General features: G+C 36.7%; 1 protein-coding gene and 1 long non-coding RNA gene across 2 annotated transcripts; both read left to right on the top strand.

Annotated features, from left to right (window-relative positions):
• The first annotated feature begins 8,777 nt into the window (after nucleotides 1-8,777).
• LOC116615315 lies at nucleotides 8,778-9,692 on the top strand. Its single transcript, XR_004294865.2, has 2 exons — nucleotides 8,778-9,338; nucleotides 9,425-9,692. It is a non-coding gene; the product is annotated as an uncharacterized LOC116615315 (long non-coding RNA).
• A 2,702-nt stretch (nucleotides 9,693-12,394) lies between these two features.
• LOC5508080 lies at nucleotides 12,395-14,915 on the top strand. The gene is made up of 3 exons (XM_001628633.3): nucleotides 12,395-12,510; nucleotides 13,536-13,762; nucleotides 14,410-14,915. The coding sequence occupies exons 1-3, from the start codon at nucleotides 12,402-12,404 to the stop codon at nucleotides 14,605-14,607; spliced, it is 534 nt and encodes a 177-aa protein (XP_001628683.2). The 5' UTR covers nucleotides 12,395-12,401; the 3' UTR covers nucleotides 14,608-14,915.
• The last annotated feature ends 924 nt before the right edge of the window (nucleotides 14,916-15,839 follow it).

Here is a 15,839-nt window from a genome sequence, read left to right as displayed (position 1 = left end):
TGTCCCCAGTACACAGTCGTTTAACAAAAGGTTGTCAACAACCGGCTTTGCGACTACGCGATAAGCCCGCATGTAAGCATGTGTAAAAACCACTGAAGCGCTTAGCTCCATATATTAGCCACTGCATAACTTCAAACTTAGACGGTGTAGCGGTGGCTAATATATGCAACTAGGCGCTTCAGTGGTTTTTACCCATGCCTACATGCGGGCTTGTCGCGTAGTCGCAAAGCCGGTTGATGACAACTTTTTGTCAAACGACTGTATGTATGAAGAATTAGTCTCTAAAATTAATAGCGGAGCCAGCGCGGCCAGCCAGTCAGTCAGCCGCGCAACTCCCAGGCCCCACTCGGCCCCGTAATGGCGGCTAAATACAAGCACGGAGCAAGGGAAAAAGTTCTTGCCATGCGATGATTATTTCTTTTTGCCTCAAATTTTGTGACTTAGGGATAAAGTCAACTAGAGGAGATCTTCTAATATTCATTCACGCCAAGATTTATGTGAGGATATGTCTGGTTTTAGCTAGTAAATTTAAAAGCGAACACAACCACAAGAAAGCGACAAAAACAATGCAAGGTCAGTTATTAGGCTTTTTGTTGTCCTTTTTGTTTGCTTTGAGAATGCGACTACTTAACTTAGTAATCAAATTATTTGAGCATAACTCCTTTTGTTTTGACATTCTTTGTTCTATCTTTGTTGTTGATTGTGTTTAAATATTTCATAAAGGCTAACCAATATCGTGTGGTTGCATTTGTCATATACTGCTAAAGAAGACCTTTCTTGTCTTTATATCCTGTGCTCTTAGTCCTAAGAAAAAAAGATACATATCCTTAGAAGATACAGCAACTTTTTCAACTTACAAGAGAAATTTTCCTTACCGAGAATAAAAAAAATTCAACCCCTATTGCCAATATGTATTGTTGTCTGCATCTTGCATCTCATGTGTTTATTTTTTCAAATAGTTGTGGAATTTAGTCAGATTATAAATGTCTTGATGAAAAGATTGTTTTGAAAGAAATGTCACTCTTTTATGAACCAGGGACTACCTGAGGGCCAAGATGAATCCTAAAGACTGGAAGACTTGAGAATTGAAAACCATGTCTTGAAAGATAACAGTAGGGAGTTCTTATTCACTAGTCATTTGATACCCCCACACTTGGTCCCAGGAAAGGGTGCGGGATTAAACGTTAATAAAAGCCTGTTTCCAAGTTAAGAGTCAAAAACAGTCAATACCACCACCCCTCTTGATATATTCTGGTTAAAAAGTAATCTAAAATCCCACATTAACCCCTGACTTCCCCGGTACCATAAGGGAGGGGGCTCAAATGACTAGTTCATTACTATGTGATTCAGCAGTACACAATAGTTTTTTTTAAAACAAGATACTTATATTATAGTAAACTAAAAACAAACTTTTGCTTTTTAAATAATTAATCTGTAAAGAAAACAGTTTTCTATCAACCTAAAGAAAATGGGAAAGGGGAAATTTTAGGAAAGTACTGAATATAATTATCACATTATTGTTATTATATTTTCTTTTCAAACATTTAAAGAAGAGTTATATTTCTTCCTTTTCCCTTTTGACTATTATGCAATTGATGCTCTTTGCTATTTCCCCTCTGCACCAAAAATAAATTAATGAACAGATTTGATTTTTAAATTAGAAATTTTCATTTAGTACTTTCACTGATATCTTCTTTTTAGGATTTCCTTTCCAAGTCTCTTTCCCATTACATTTATTTTAGAGGTTTAGATTTATTTCATTGGAATGGTTGGATACAGGGTTTCTAAAAACACCAAAATATAATGCATGTAAGGATGTATATTTGTAGATATTAATTCCCATAGGGATGGAAGATCACCACTTAAAATGGTACATTAAAACTTCAGTATTTCATCTCATCTAAAATTGTGTCTGACACTATATTCTATCTTTGAAATTCTGTTTCATCCATTACTTGTCCTTCACAAGGACAAAGCTTGTCAGATTGTAGCTTTACAAATGTACAATAATGGAACTTTTATTAAGGGGAGGGTTTTTTAGGGCAAGATACTTAAACTTTATAACACTAGCAACAACCTTGTTCTTTTTCAATAATAGAATTCTGTCCACATAGCTTGGATAGCATAGACATGGCCTCTTTAGAGGACTGTGGTGGTAAAAGGGTTAAGATAATGGGAAAGGGGAAATGTCAAGAAATGCTCAATCAAATTATTTTCATTACTGTTATATTTTTTCACCAAGCCTTTCAAGTTGAGTCAATTTCCTTTATATTTCCTCTCCTGTCGACTATTTTTAGTCAATTGATATTCTTTGCTTCCTCTCTTCTCCAAACATAGATCAATGAAAGGGTTCGTTTTGAAATTAGAAGTTAGCATTTTAGCACTGTCAGTGATGCCTTAGATGTTTTTTTTAGGATTTGCTTCCAAAATCAATCTGTTTTTTCTTCATTGCATTCATTTTGGAGTAGGCCACCAACAACAAGGCCACTATTTGGTAAAGGTGGGTGCACCAATGTGTAATGCATGAAAGGAGATATATTTTGGGATTTTAATTTCAATACATTTTTTCTATTACTTCCATGATGGGACATAAGAATTTGTCATTAGACTCTTGACAACTTTGACAGCCATATTCACACCAGGAATTGTGTTTGTTAACTTTGATCTACTGCATAATTTAAATTATTGAATATGGCCTGGATCCATTTGGTTGGTACAATAAATAAATCTCAGTAAAGAGCAGGATCCTAGATCCCCCAAAAATACCTCGATCAGTCAACACAAAAGGTGTTCAATGCTGGCTCCGCTTTTAGGCAGTGCCTAAATCTATATATTACGTTTTAGTATATACTTGGCGGGAACTTCATAAGAACGCGCGCTCTGATTGGTTCGCTATCTCGGAATAATGGATGTATTCACCGCTAAAACTCGGGAAAATGAGTCGATTTGTGAAATAACCATAAAAAAACTTTTTGCACCCGAAATTATCGAGCTTCACATTAAAACAACATTTTTGCTAAATTTAATCTAGATTCACCGTCTTTACGAAAAATCGGCTTCAAACTAACTGTATTATGACAATTTCCCGCCGAAATGATTTGCAATGCGCGCGACAATTTCACGTTAACTGAAATTTTATTTGATAAACAAAAATCATTTTATACGAAGGAAAACGATAAGTTACTCAAAGTTTAGGCCTGCATAATGTATTTGCAATTGAAAGAAGTATTTTAGCCAATCTACCTTATCGTCTGTTCGAGGATTCAAAGCGGAAGAAAACATTTCTACGATCAAATTCTTAAAAACGACGTGTCAAACGGAACTAAATGAGTCTACAAAATAATGTTGTCAGAATCCGTAATTGTAATGCCTTCATTGGAGGTTCTCAATTTCGTGGTTATTTGAAAGCATTGTGTGGTAAAACAGTATGTATTTGGTGTCCCCAATCTTCAAAGCGAACAAAGTCTTTAAAAAGATACGAACATTATCAAAACTGCAAAAAGCGATACCTCTTATCGTCTCGCGCGACCAAAAGTTAAACAAAGTTGAAAATTCGATAAAAAGATTACACCAAATTTTGTTCAGTCCCCGCTATTCACTTCGCCTTCGGCGAATAATTGTTAAGAAGCCTGCGTAGGTTTTGTAGGGTTTAAGAGCAGATACCAGGCGCGTGCCCAGGATTGGCTGAGAGTGGTGCGCAGTCATAGGTATCATATGGAAAAGGCATAGTATTTGAAGATTTCTTCATAAGAAATGACACACTTTTTGGACGTCAATGATGTTGGGGGCATACGCGCCTGAATACGACAAATCGTTCGTGGTTTCGTTTGCTAGTTTTGTATGGCCGTGCGAGAGAGCTGGGACAAGTATGAGGGGAGCACGAAGGATAAACCCTTTCTTTCCTCTGTGTTTTTCCTGCCCGCCCTGACCTCACTCGGGGCTCTCCCCACACTTATCCCAGGTCTCCAGCTAGGATCATAACTAAAATTGGAGGTATCAGTTTACCTCATTATTACACAAAACGGCAGCCTGCATAGCCGCGGCGAGAGAACCACGCAGAGAACGTTCTTCTGTCGGCCGAATAATACTCCTACCTATGATTTATTGCGTTTACTGCATGCTAGAGGAACCCGGACGCCTTGTTGTAAAAACGAATTAGTGCGATCGTGGCGAGAAAATATTTATTTCAAGATTTACGGCCAACGTCACTCAAAATTTCGCCCTCATGTGTGCCCTATCGATCTGAGAAAGTTGGGATTTTCGTTAGGTCAGGACGGTGTCAGCAAAAAAAGGAAATACATCGACGGAATCTACAATAGTTTTTCATCATTTTGATGCTTTGAACAAGCGAATACCTCTTGGGTACCCGATGGGTACCCTGCCATTTAGTTTTTGTTTACATTTTCGCAAGTTACATGCTGTATCATGGAATCTCACGTCCAGTACCTGATAGCGTGTTTGAGGTAACTCGCATACATCAAAGTCACAGAAGAATGGTAGCCGACTGAAACAAGCAAGAAGCAGAGTTGTGGTAAACCATTTTTGTCTTGTCTTTTCGTTTTGGTTTAGGTGCTACAGTAGCCGTTGCGAATAAAAATAATCGATGAAATTGAAAGGGACTGGCCTAGTGAGCACATGAGTAGAAGCTTATTTATATGTAAATTTTTTCAAGTGGTATGCTCTTGGCATACATGACAAGTGGAATTTTCTGCAGTATTGTACAATAATTCAGTGCATGATGCAAAGTTTGAGTGGATACTGCCAAATAAACAAAGCAATTTCTGCCGTATTTTCTTTGGCTTGGTATAAAGATACATGCCTACATTTAAAGACTTCTGTATGGAAAGGAATCAGAAGTTTAGTGCTTATACATCAAACCCCTATTATCTTTTCTTTTATAAAGATGAAAAATGTTCATGTAAACTAAGTTGCACCCTTTAATCAAGCGGACAGAATTTCTGTTCAAAAATAGAGAGTTTGTGTGGGTGTAATTGACAATTGATCATTCAGTTATATTATTTTGTAATTTTCAAAACATTGTCAGGCTAAAATAGGATGCCTGATTTAATGTAATTTTAATGTTCGAAAATGATCCTGTCTGTTGTCCTATATCACACACATCATATAAGTTAACTGTCACCAAATTTTTCTCATATGTCTGCTTAATGCTTTGGAGTATTTGGAAAGGGGTTGTTGGGTTGGTTTTCTGGAGATGATGGTGGCTAGTTTTAATTTCTGGTGCACACTTGCAAAGCACAGGATCACATAATTCCCCGCTAGAATACACAAAGTAAATTAGTGGCACAAAATTATAGAAACAATGCAATCTCAACATTTTACATCATTTCTGCTGCTTTGCCACACTTTTAGGCCAAAATACTCTCTCTCTCTCGCTTATAATTTTTAATGTTTGAAAATGATTCTGTCTGTTGTCCTATATTTTCTGTAGGACAGATCCAGGGGTGGTAATGGGGGTGATTTTCTTCTGAACACATCTGAAGCCATCATATAAGTTAACTGTCTCCAAATTTTTCTCATACAGTATGTCTGCTTAATGGTGTCCAGTGGAGTACAATGACTGTGGTCACACAAGTAAACTTGCACCCAGAATAGGTTGTTCAAGTTTAAGCCCTCCTCTATTTTTTTATAAGTACTTTTATTGTTTGATATATTCACTGTACGCCGTTGTATTTTGATCACACGTGAAACTATTGAGAAAATTAAGTAAAAGCTATGTATAATCTCCGGCTTTATAGTAGACCCCCGGTATGAAGTAACTGCCTTGAAGAACAGTTTAAAATAACTTAAATACCTCGTGATTTTGATAGAAAAACAGAGGGGGAAAGTTAGAAGTTCTCTATTTAATTTTGTACCAAGTAAAACTTTTAGTGTTTTAGTTGCTGTACTTAGCTTATTACAACGCATTAGCATGGAGTCGACGGTGCTTCCCGGGTCTGTGTTCAGCGTTTAGTCAACTATAAGTGCGTGTTTTTCGATATTGAATGTGGCACATTATTTTCGCTGTGTCGAACAGCTTCAAAGAAACGGTTAGGCTGTATAATCGTACTCCCCTTCGCGCCGCCATTTTGTTTCAAGTGATAGCTTGGCATACAAATACCAAGGAGGAGGGGGTGGGTACTCTGCTTTGATTGGATAATCTTTTTAGCGGAGCCAAGCGCGGCCGCAGGCCGCGCGGGTAGCCCCGTAGGCATAGAAATATGGTATAGGTATGCGACTTGGTTTTTGTGGTCATCGCGCGGGTACCCTGTGGTGTCACTCGCCAGCCAGCCAGCCAGCCAGCCAGTCAGCCGCGCGACTCCCAGGCCCCACTCGGCCCCGAAATGGCGACTAAATACAAGCACGGAGCAAGGGAAAAAGTTCTTGTCGATTATGCGATGATTAATTTTTTTGCCTCAAATTTTGTGACTTAAGGATAAAGTCAACTAGAGGAGATCTACTAACATTCATTCACGCCAAGATTTATCTGGTTTTAGCTAGTAAATTTAAGCAAGTAACAGTTCACATTAAAAAGCGAACAGAACCACAAGAAAGCGACCAAAAAAACAAAAACAATGCAAGGTGAGTTTCGGACGACGATTTGTATTGTCTATTGAGGATATGACAGTTATTAGGCTTATTGTTGTCCTTTTTGTATGCTTTGAGAATGCGAGTACTTAACTTAGTAATCAAATTATTTGAGCATAACAGGTTTTGTTTTGACATTCTTTGTTTTATCTATATTCTTGATTGTGTTGAATAAAATACAATACAACAAAAACTGGAATTCGTCTTTAATAAGACTTCTTCAGGGCAGATTGATTGTGTTGATATATTTCATAAAGGCTAACCAATATCGTGTTGCATTTGTCAAATACTGCTAAAGAAGACCGTTTTTGTCTTTATATCCTGTGCTCTTAGTCCTAAGAAGATACATATCCTTAGAAGATACAGCAGCTTTTTCAGCTTACAAGAGAAATTTTTCTTACCGAGCATAAAAAAAAACCTATATTCAATATGTATTGTTGTTATTGTCTGCATCTTGCATCTCATGTGTTTATTTTTTTTCAAATAGTTGTGGAAAATTAGTTAGATTATAAATGGCTTGATAAAATGATTGTTTTGAATGAAATAATAAATAATTGTTTTCACTCTTTTATGAACCAGGAACTACCTGAGGGCCAAGATGAATGCTAAAGACTGGAAGACATGAGAATTAAAAATCATGTCTTGAAGAGAACAGTAGGATGTTCTTATTCACTAGTCATTTGATACCCCCACACCCATGGTCCCAGGGAAGGGTGGGGGATTAAACTTTAGTAAAAGCCTGTTTCCAAGTTAAGAGTCAAAAACAGTCAATACCACCACCCCTCTTGACATATTCTGGTTAAAAAGTGGTCTAAAACCCCACATTAACCCCTGACTTCTGCGGGACCATAAGGGAGGGGGTGCAAATGACTAGTTCATTACTATGTGATTCAACAGTACACACTCATAGGTTTTTTTAGAACAAGATACTTATATAATATAAAACTAAAAACAAACTTTTGCTTTTTAAATAATAAATCTGTAAAGAAAACAGTTTTCTAACAACCTAAAGATAATGGGAAAGGGGATATTTTAGAAAAGTACTGAATATAATTATCACATTATTGTTATTATATTTTCTTTTCAAACATTTAAGGAAGAGTCATATTTCTTCCTTTTTCTTCTCCCTGTTGACTATTTTTATGCAATTGATGCTCTTTTCTATTTCCCCTCTACACCAAAAATAAATTAATGAACAGATTTGATTTTTAAATTAGAAATTTTCATTTATTACTTTCACTTATATTTTCTTTTTAGGATTTTCTTTCCAAGTCTCTTGCCCATTACATTTATTTTAGATGTTTAGATTTATTTCATTGGAATAGTTAGATCCAGGGTTTCTCAAAACACCAAAATATAATGCATTACTGGATGTATATTTGTAGATATTAATTCCCATGGGGATGGAAAATCACAACTTAAAATGGTACATTAAATCTTCAGCATTGCATCTTATCTAAAATTGTGTCTGACACTATACTCCATCTTTGAAATCCTGTTTCATCCATTGTTCTTCGCAAGAACAAAGCTTGTCAGAATGTAGCTTTACAAATGTACATTAATGGAACTTTTATTAAGGGGAAGGGTTTTTTAGGGCAAGATACTTAAACTTTATAACACTAGCAACAACCTTGTTCTTTTTCAATAATAGAATTCTGTTCACATAGCTTGGATAGCAAAGACATGGCCTCTTTAGAGGCCTGTGGTGGTGAAAGGGTTAAGATAATGGGAAAGGGGAAATGTCAAGAAATGCTCAATCAAATTATTTTCATTACTGTTATATTTTTTTCACCAAACCTATCAAGTTGAGTCAATTCACTTTATATCTCCTCTCCCGTCGATTATTTTTTTAGTCAATTGATATTCTTTGATTCCTCTCTACCCCAAACATAGATCAATAAAAGGGTTTGGTTTGAAATTAGAAGTTAGCATTTTCAATCTGTTTTTTTCTTCATTGCATTCATTTGGGAGTAGGCCACCAACAACAAGGCCACTATATGGTAAAGTGGGGTGCACCAATATGTAATGCATGAAAGGAGATATATTTTTGGATTTTAATTTCCAGACATTTTTCTGAATATTTGGTCCAATGAAGGAGAGAATCGCCACTAAATCAATACATAAAAATCACAGTATGGCATCTAAACAGTCTAAATATATTATTTTGAATCTTTGGAATGCTGTTACATCCATGACATTTTCTGCACAAGGGCAAAGCTTGTGGGAGTATTGTTTTGATTAAAAAAAAGATATTCATAATGGAACTTCTATGATGGGACATAAGAATTTACCATTAGACTATGGTAAATTAGACTAATATATTTTTAGTCAATACTGTCTACAAAGCCTTAGTACGTGGGACTTTGACGGCACATAATTTTAGTTCTGGTGTTCATCCTTAAAAAGATGAAATCAACGTAGATTTCTCGGCAGCCACATCGAAACTTTAGCCCAAGAGACGTGTAAAAAAGTCCTTGGCCTCTAAATGAACAAAATATGGCAATACCCCTAGTTGAATGCTATGTAACTTATAACAGTTTAAAAATAATTGACCAAGTAAGCATTTTATGCATTTAGTCTTGCAATTGAATAAGAAACTAGACTCTTCCAGATCAACAAGCGGATAGAATCGTGATGTCTTCATAATGATTATGCTATTGTTTCTAAGTGATCACAAACAATGTATTTCATTTCAACAGCTTTAACGAGAGCCCACCGGATGCGCGTGCCGGCGCTCAATAATGCTTTTGACTGTAAGTAGGTTTCCTTAATTTAAGGTGTTTTATCAGAAGGCGGAGATTATCATAACATTAGACCGATTCACCAGCTTTTTTTACAGGAATGGAAATAAAAATATCAATGAGAGATTGAAGAAATGAGAGCTTGAAGTCCAAGTTTACCAGGAAAATTAGAATTCAGCGGATTTATTGTATCTCCAGGAGACCACCGTCAGTCACCTCTCCTTGATATGAGCGTTAATGACGTCATCCGATGGCCGTTTTAAGGGGGGGTAGCTCCTTTTCAACGACCGCGGAGCACGTTGAAAAGTGGCAGGCTGACAATTGAAAAAAAAATCATACTGAAAAATAAAAAAGAAATAAATCATAGTATTTGACTTGTTTCTGTCGCAAAAAGTGTGGTGCCGCGGCCCTCCCAGCTCCTCCCCATCCGCGGTGCCATATTTTAAATCCAGCTTAATATTAATTTTCTCTCGGCTTGTTGGTTATCTGGTTACTCATTTTCTCTCTGGAATTAAGCTGTGCATTTGCACGCTTTTTATAAGAACCGTTCTAAAAGAACGCCCAGCCTAAGATTTCACCAAATTCTAAGAACATGCTAAGAACATGTCGAGGCTCAGATAGCAGAAAAATATTGTTTTGTTAGGTTGAGGCATTTGAAAATAAAGAATCATATTGTGTTAATTGTAACAACCATTAATATAATTTTCATTTAACATGTGTATAGTTCCTTTTTATAATGCTCCATATACTATCACAAACATGATATTTGTTTACACTGAATTGAGAACATCCTTAAGAACATTTTCAGCCTTAAAATGCTCCACAAATAAGAACGGTCTAGAGAGAGCCTTAACTGGAAACTAGGCAGTCTTATAAATAGTTTGCTTGATTTGTTTCTAGAGATTTTGTCTTTTCTTCATATTATTTCGTTACCGGCACTGCCAGACACATATCAAATACGCGGTCCCTTAGTTGGGGAACCTCTGTAAATCACATCCCAAAAATCATAATCATAACAATCTGATTCAGCGTGGGAATCATAATTATAACAATCTGATTCAGCGTGGGCATCGAATAGAGCGAGCGCGGACGCTTTAATTGATGATATCGCATGATATGAGATGATGCATTACAAGAGCAGCTTATTTTATTCACTTTCAGCAATGTTTTTGTGGAATGAACTGAGTGTGGTCACCGAAATGCCTTTTGCTTCTTTTTAGGCAAAAGCGATCGTGAGTAAACGTCAGCGGTCTAGTCTCATTCCCTTTTTTCATTATACTTTCGAATAGATTTGAAATATCTTTGTAAATAGTCCGTATCGATTGAATTCAAATTCATTCAATTAGATTAAAGTTCAACCACTCTTAAAAGACCTTAAAGACATTCGTACATTAAAAATCACGATAAGAGTTTCGTGGTAATTAACTTTTAATCGAATAAAATGTATAAATCGTTTAGTGACAAAGTTGTGAAGCCACCTTCCCTAATCGTATTAGCAACATTTAAGATTTACGACGATAGCCAAAATGACGAGGACGCACACATGGGATTTCATCACGTGCCATCTCAACTTTGAGCGCGCGAATAGATGTAACGTGTGCGGGGTCGTCGTTGTCCCTCTGCATTCGTAAATCTTAAGGTCCCTATTGGCTGCCTATGACTGAGCAATCGAAGGAAAGTACGAAAGGATCGACAATATGTGTACGAATAATTGGATTCATTGTTTACAAAGGTTTTACAAATCAGATGGCAAGGCAAGGAAATGTTTCAATAGAACGTTAAGCCATAACATTTTCAAAGACTACATACAAAGAAAAACAACCTCCAATTCCATCCCCCCACCCCTTTCCCTCGACCTCCTCAAAGCAGTAGAAAAACCTGAATATGCGCCTTGGACAAGGGCAAAAGGGGGAATAGGATAACTATAAATGTGCGTTTAATGCGCTATGCTTTTACGGTGCAATTAACAGACGTGTTGAGGGCCTGTTGAATCTTCTTTTCCCCTTTCATTTATTTTCATTTCTACAAGGATAGAAAATCACCCTTTGTAAACATGTTTTTCTCATTTCAATTTTAAAAATGTTTGAATAATAGCAATATTTTTAGCGTTACCTTGAAAAGGAACTTGAGATGTCTCACCATTTTATAATGCTGTCTTTGATAATATCGAACTACGCATACTAGGTAAATGAATGCACTTTTGCTCGCTGAGTCTCACGCTCTTTGACGCAAACCACGAACGTATTTCAGTCCCGTCACGTAATTGGAGATTGTGATTTAGCAAATGAATATAATATCTATATCTACCCTTGCGCAATACAAAATTATCCCCGTTGAGAATAAAAAAAATGTAGGGATGAATTATAATAGCCTTATTGTTCAATTACTCGTTATTACCCACAAAACAACCTCTGAACTGAGGTCTTTGTGTTAGAATTGAAATTGTAAATAACCCGAAAATGAGGTTCTGTAATGCTATGTACACTTTAATTACAACGACTGATGTCCAGTTTAGCCGGGGCAAGCATTGTAAGGCTTGACATGTTCGTATGAGATGTTCTTAGCCTAGTTTTACAAAGCATTCTTGCAATAATGTAAGCTAATGTATATAATACCCATCAAGTTAGAATCAGAATCACAAAAATGGAAAATAGGAATAATATTCCAGGTCGTTATTACCAGCACAATTATAGTTCACATTACAGAACGATCACTCTAATAAAAAGAATTTTTTACCACTTTCTGAGGGGCATGTTCTTAGCAGATAAATCAATATTCTTATTAAATAGTGTATATCATTTGGAATCATTGTGTAATTGATTCGGGATCCTTAAGGCTTAGGGTGTACGGGAGCGCAACTCTTTGAGCTACTGAGCAACTTTCAGACGTAACTCTAATGACCTTTTAAAAAATACTTCACAGGGTCTATTTGCCGTCAATTTAAACACAATCGCACATTGAAATGTAAAAAAAATATCAATTTACTTTGTCTAATTGCCAGATTTAGTTCTACGTATATGATTTATCGGAAGTTGAGGTACTTGAATTTCGCAATTTTTGAAATCAAGGTTTCGGATGTCGCAAAGAAGTCGGGTACAAAAGGCAATGGCTAGAGGAAAAACGGCACAAGTTGTGACCTTTCAAAGCAGGCGGATCCCTCGACGACCTTTCTTCTTAGCACTTTGTAAGTACTGCACTATTACTCATAAAACCCTTCATATAATTTGTTTTGAATAAGGGAAAAGTGTTTCTGTCATCGTTCATGGATTAGTGAAGAGCTTATTATTTCATAAGAAGTTTGAAACAGGTGTCGCCTACTTGACCGGCAGTACCGACTGTCTGCCACAAATACTTTGCTATTGCTGGAATTTCCGAGTTTTTCCTTTTAGTAACCTCCTGTCGAGGCATGCTTGGTAGTTGTCACCGTTCATTTATTGTTTTTCTTTTTGATGTAAAGGCAATAGCACAGCATTCAGGTGATAATTTTCTATTCTTATTGGGTTAATTGTTGGTGTTTTTTGTTAGGGCGAATAGAACAAGACAACAACGGTTTTGTCTTTATTTCTCTATACTAGTATTTCTCTCACTAGCATTTATTTTTCTGAATTAAAATGTCCTATTTAAAAAAAGGCAATCTTTCCATTATGACACTTTCTCGATTTTGTAGCTCAGCAGATTTTTTCTTTTAATCCGACTGGCCAGAAAATAAAACTCAGTCACAGCATGAGAAACTACCAAACACCTTGTTATTATTATTATTCATTTTTTTTTATATTTAAAGGCACATAATGTGCAAAAATCTCGGAATAAACATCTAAAAACAAAGTTTAATACTTTATTTACCAAATTAAATAGAAAATATCGCATTGGCTATTGCAGACCAATTTTGAGACAAAATATATATCTCGGAAGTCAATGTATTTGTGACAAAATGAGCTGTGAATTAATGTACGGGATAAATTCGCGTCATAAAGGAATAATTTTACCCCCTCTTTAGTGAAGTGTTAACTTAAAATTGTTCGTCATCCATTAGCGACGCAAGTTTGTATGAGTCACTTAATTTGGCTATATTTTAAAATCAACTGCCATATTCTTTTACATATCTCCTTTGTAAAAACTCGGGGGGGGGGGGGGGTGGTGGTGTTGGGAGTGCCCCCTGCTAGACACGACCCTGGTATAATAAGACCTCATTTTGTTATCATCTTATAGATTCTACTATGAATTCCATTCCTGTCCTACTAGTACTACTTGGAGCGCTGACAGAAACAGTCTTAAGCGTACCGGCAAGAAACGACGACATCGTCTACACAACCATAGACTGCCCCCCCGGAATCTGGGTATGCAAGAAACGCAGGAGTGAGATCGCGCAGCCAGTCAGGAGGGAGCCGAGGGTGGACTGTCCACCAGGAGTGTGGACATGTCAAAAGAAACGAGAGGTGTGTTAATGTATAAACTATGCTATTAGGAAACATAACTGAAACGGGAGGTGTGTTAATGTATAAACTATGCTATTAGGGAACATAACTGAAACGGGAGGTGTGTTAATGTATAAGCTATGCTAGTAGGAAACCTTACTGAAACGGGAGGTGTGTTAATGTATAAGCTACGCTAGTAGGAAACCTAACTGAAACGAGAGGCGTGTTAATGTATAAGCTACGCTAGTAGGAAACCTAACTGAAACGAGAAGTGTGTTGATGTATTAGTTATGCTAGAAGGTAACCTAACTAAAACGCATGCTATGTTTAAGACGCAAAACCAAAACCGTAGAAACACATCAATCGAAATGTTGCAAAGCATTTTCTAAGATCTTATTTTTATGGTTATCTTTTATATTTGTATAATAATTTATCTTTCAGTTACCCTGTGAACCTGATCATAAGACAAAAGCTATTGTCCTTTTTTCTTTTGATTGGTTTATCGCAGAAATTTACCACTATCCTTGTGGGGGAAAAATGTATAAAATTTCGTGCAGATATTACTCATGTATACTGCGAAAAAAATAATAAAAATAAAATTAGCTAAAAAGAATTTGCTTTTTTTGCATTTTTCAAATTTCAAAAGTGTATACCATTTTTTCCTACAGGAAATCGCCCAGCAAGCAGAAGCCGCTAGCGGTCAAACAGGGGAAAGTGACGACATCAACTTGTGTCCGCCCGGAATCTGGGTCTGTGACAGGAAGAGAGAGTTGAAACGACTGAGAGAGCAAAGAGCGAAGGCTGTACCTAACAAACCCGCAAAGAGAATTAACATGTGCCCACCCGGCATCTGGGTCTGCGACTAGAGCGAGGAATAAGGAATGGATTGATTATTGAAGAGGAAAATAAAAAACCTGGATGTGGACTAAAGTGGTGCAAGATATATTTCCTTAGAAATAGAGATCGCATTGTTATTATATACACGATAACAAATAAGCTAATTTCAAGTAGTGTCATAGTTCTAGCTATTTTCGAAATTTATTTTTCATGGGATTCTGAATAATGGGTAATAAGATCTCTAACCCAGCTTGCGCATAATCGATTGAAAAGGCATTTGCTTATTACACTGTATCTTCATCTGAGGGACATTGCAATAAAATGAATTTCAGCAAGAGAACGACTTTATCGATCAAAAAATTATATCTATGCAGGGAATAAACCACCATCTTGAATTTTGGTCCTTTCCTCCCCCAAGTCGCCACTTTCTTATAAGTATACCCTTTAAATACAGAGTCCAGGTAAATAAACAGTTCAGGTGTTACTCCTCTGCAATACAGAGTCCAGGTATTACCCCTTTGAAATGAACAGCTCAGGTATTTCCCCTCTAAAATACAGAGTCCAGGTATTACCCCTATAAATACAAAGTCCAGGTATTACCCCTCTGAAATACACAGTCTAGGTATTACCCCTTTAAATACAGAGTCCAGATATTACCCCTCTGAAATACACAGTCCAGGTATTAACCCCCGGAAATACAGAGCTCAGGTATTACCACTCTGACTCTGAAATTCACAGTCCAGGTATTACCCCTCTGAAATAAACAGCTCAGGTATTACCCCTCTGAAATAAACAGTCTCGACAAACCGACTAGTCCACAAGAGAACAAAGAAAGTGACCTTTTACAGTAATTTCATCTTGTAACCTGATGTGGGACGACTGTGTAGAAAACGGGTGGCCCTAAGTAGGGCCTAAAAATTATTATTATTGGTTATTGCGGCCGCAACGCAATGTACTAACCACTATACGATCACGGCGAGATTGAATTCAAGCTTACTAAGGAGTTGTAGGATGTTTGCATATATCTAAATTTTAGTTCTAGAAAATGTACGATTCAATACTCAGTAGTATTGTGGCTTACATGACAACACAAAGCAGCTAAACAAGTAAAGTTAAAATAAAAAATGACATGACCAGGATTCGAACCTGGGTTTTTGCGGCCACAACGCAATGTACTTTTCGCGCTGCATACATTACGAGCATCGATAAAAGATCTACCAAAATGAATAAATTAACTCATTGCGGCTCTGCAGTGGGCAGG

The sequence above is a fragment of the Nematostella vectensis genome, chromosome 5 (assembly GCF_932526225.1).
Source record: "Nematostella vectensis chromosome 5, jaNemVect1.1, whole genome shotgun sequence".
Classification (NCBI taxonomy): Eukaryota; Metazoa; Cnidaria; class Anthozoa; order Actiniaria; family Edwardsiidae; genus Nematostella; species Nematostella vectensis.
This window is presented reverse-complemented; position numbering and strand designations above follow the sequence as displayed.

Coding starts and splice junctions, on each gene's coding strand:
- LOC5508080 (XM_001628633.3), top strand. CDS start 12,402: ATGTCGCAAAGAAGTCGGGTACAAAAGGCAATGGCTAGAGGAAAAACG. Junction 12,511..13,535: donor ACCTTTCTTCTTAGCACTTT/GTAAGTACTGCA, acceptor ATCATCTTATAG/ATTCTACTATGAATTCCATT. Junction 13,763..14,409: donor CATGTCAAAAGAAACGAGAG/GTGTGTTAATGT, acceptor TTTTTCCTACAG/GAAATCGCCCAGCAAGCAGA.